Genomic DNA, 2,224 nt, shown 5'->3' with positions numbered 1-2,224 from the left:
CAAATTTAAAATTTTGGAGACCTAAATAGTGAAATTTGGCAAAAATATTTATGGGGCTCAATGTTATCAAGTTTTGCTCTGAAAAATGTTTCCATCCAAAATAAGGTGTAATCTTGCCTAGTTTAACAATGTCATCCGAGGACCCATAAATTCAACTTGAACAGCGATCCTTTCGACAACCTTGGACCATCATGAATTCTTCTGCGATGCTTACTCCATCACTTACCATGTCACTATAAATCATGTTCATAAGAACTCAAAGGTAGCATAAAGATTTACCTCATGGTAATTTATTTTGCATTATACTAATGACAAACAATATTAGGAAATGAAATAAATCAAGACAAACAACATTAACTAATTCAATGAGTCACAAAGTGCAACGTCGACGAAACAATACACCTAAGAAAACAAATATCAAGTCATCCACCGCAAGCCACATTATATGCGTAGCAAGTCATATTGAAACTAGCTAGGTAGCTAGTTCACAACCTTGCATATTTTTCTGACCTCACCCTGATTTCCAGTAAGCACCTCGATGTCGCCCATCTTCACCATGGCATCCCCAAACTTTGCCTTCCAGGTTCGCTGGTGCTTTGCAAAGTCTTGCACTAAGGCCGCCGTCTGAGGGCTACCCAGCAAGGCAACGTCGGAAGAGAACAAAACTTTGTGAGCTATCACGTTCTTGTAGTATTGGTTATCCAATCTATTTGGTGTCACAATATCTTGATCCACAACCGTAGTAGGGCTTGCCGTCGGTGGGCATTTGCTCCTCAAGAATGTGATAAATGATGGCTCGATCGATGGATCCTGGAGCGAGAGCGATGAGCAGTGGGAGTCACCGATAGAGTGTGCTCCGGAGAGGATGACCAGATCATCGACGGATAACCCTTTAGCAGCAAAGCTAGCAATGAGCTGGGTTAGATTGAAGAAAGGAGGGGGCAGATTTTGGAGCGCCTCAGCCGCGATGGAGACTCTTCCGTCTCGCCTTCCAGAAGGGATGGCGTACTTGATGCCACCGAGGAATCTAGCCGCATCCCGAGCGGCAAAGGCAATAATGTCCGCGCAAGAGACGATGCCTGGGCAGTGGTGCTCGAGGGCATTCTTGGCTTCATCAATCACGTCGAAGCCATGCAAACTAGGATTGTTTGGAGGGGAAGTTTTCTCTGTGTTGGGGTTGGCTGGTGTTGGGTCGAGGAGTACAGAAGCATCACAGCCCTGGTGCAAAAGAAATTAAAAGTAATTATAGTCTCGTTTCTTATATACATGTGAATTCTATAAAGAATAAGAATTTAGTTATAAAAATGTATATATTTGTAATGTATAACTTAGTTACCCTAACAAAGCAATCGTGGAAGTACATCCTAATAAGGGCGGCGCCGAGGCCAGGAGTCTTGACCACAGCCTTGTGCACCACCTTTCTCACAATCTCCTCAGCCTTTGGGCACGTGCAACCATAGAATCCAACTTGTAGGGAAGCAGAGGAGGTGGGAAGCATGGCTTGGATGACCAATGCAAAGAGAAGGCATGTGGCCAAGAGAGGAAGCTGACCGCTACCTCTGCTCATCTTTACTATATGTATATGTATGCTTGATCTTAGAGAGAGAGAGAGATAAACAAAGAGAGCAGTGGAGGTAGCTGATGATGAAGAGCTGCTCTTGCCGATAGCTATTTATAGATGAGAAGGGATGAGTCTGAGCAAGTAAATTAACCAAAGATAAGATGAGAGAGTCTTCTCCTCTTTTTTATGCCCAATTAGTTGAAGAAGTAAAGCTATAGAACGTGGGCAGCACAAGCTGGATTTTTGACTTTTATTCCTCACGAGTCTGTAATGACCTCGAAGGGTCGTTTACTGTTTCTTTTTAATGCAATAGAAGATGTGGTACAACCGACAAAGTAACCATTTTGTCTTCAAACAATATTTAACAAACCAAATATTTAATCCCCATTCGACATTATGTTCAGTGCTCAACTATAATTTGCGACTAATCCGACACTGTTTATGGGCTTTGTAATACAAATAGTTTCACTAAGATATGAAACTACTTTTATCTCTGCTTTCTTATATTTGCCTTCTCTTTATTTGCATGGCTTGGATCAAAAGAATAACCAAAAAGGATTAAATATCCTCCATAACTCAACTTCCACGTCTTCATCAAAATAATAATAATAATAATAATAATAATAATAATAATAATTCCACCTCCAGACTTTGCGTCATAAT

General features: G+C 41.3%; 1 protein-coding gene across 1 annotated transcript; it reads right to left on the bottom strand.

Moving 5' to 3' along the window:
* Window positions 1-263: 263 nt before the first annotated feature.
* LOC140791019 (peroxidase 2-like) lies at window positions 264-1,640 on the bottom strand. The gene is made up of 2 exons (XM_073141366.1): window positions 1,337-1,640; window positions 264-1,218 (listed from the first exon to the last, which is right to left on the bottom strand). The coding sequence occupies exons 1-2, from the start codon at window positions 1,565-1,567 to the stop codon at window positions 481-483; spliced, it is 969 nt and encodes a 322-aa protein (XP_072997467.1). The 5' UTR covers window positions 1,568-1,640; the 3' UTR covers window positions 264-480.
* Between the last annotated feature and the right edge of the window lie 584 nt (window positions 1,641-2,224).

The sequence above is a fragment of the Typha latifolia genome, chromosome 6 (genome assembly GCF_019914945.1).
Source record: "Typha latifolia isolate L0001 chromosome 6, TyphaL0001v2, whole genome shotgun sequence".
Taxonomy (NCBI): Eukaryota; Viridiplantae; Streptophyta; class Magnoliopsida; order Poales; family Typhaceae; genus Typha; species Typha latifolia.
Note: the sequence above shows the minus strand (reverse complement) of the source record. Positions and strands in the feature narration are given on the sequence as shown.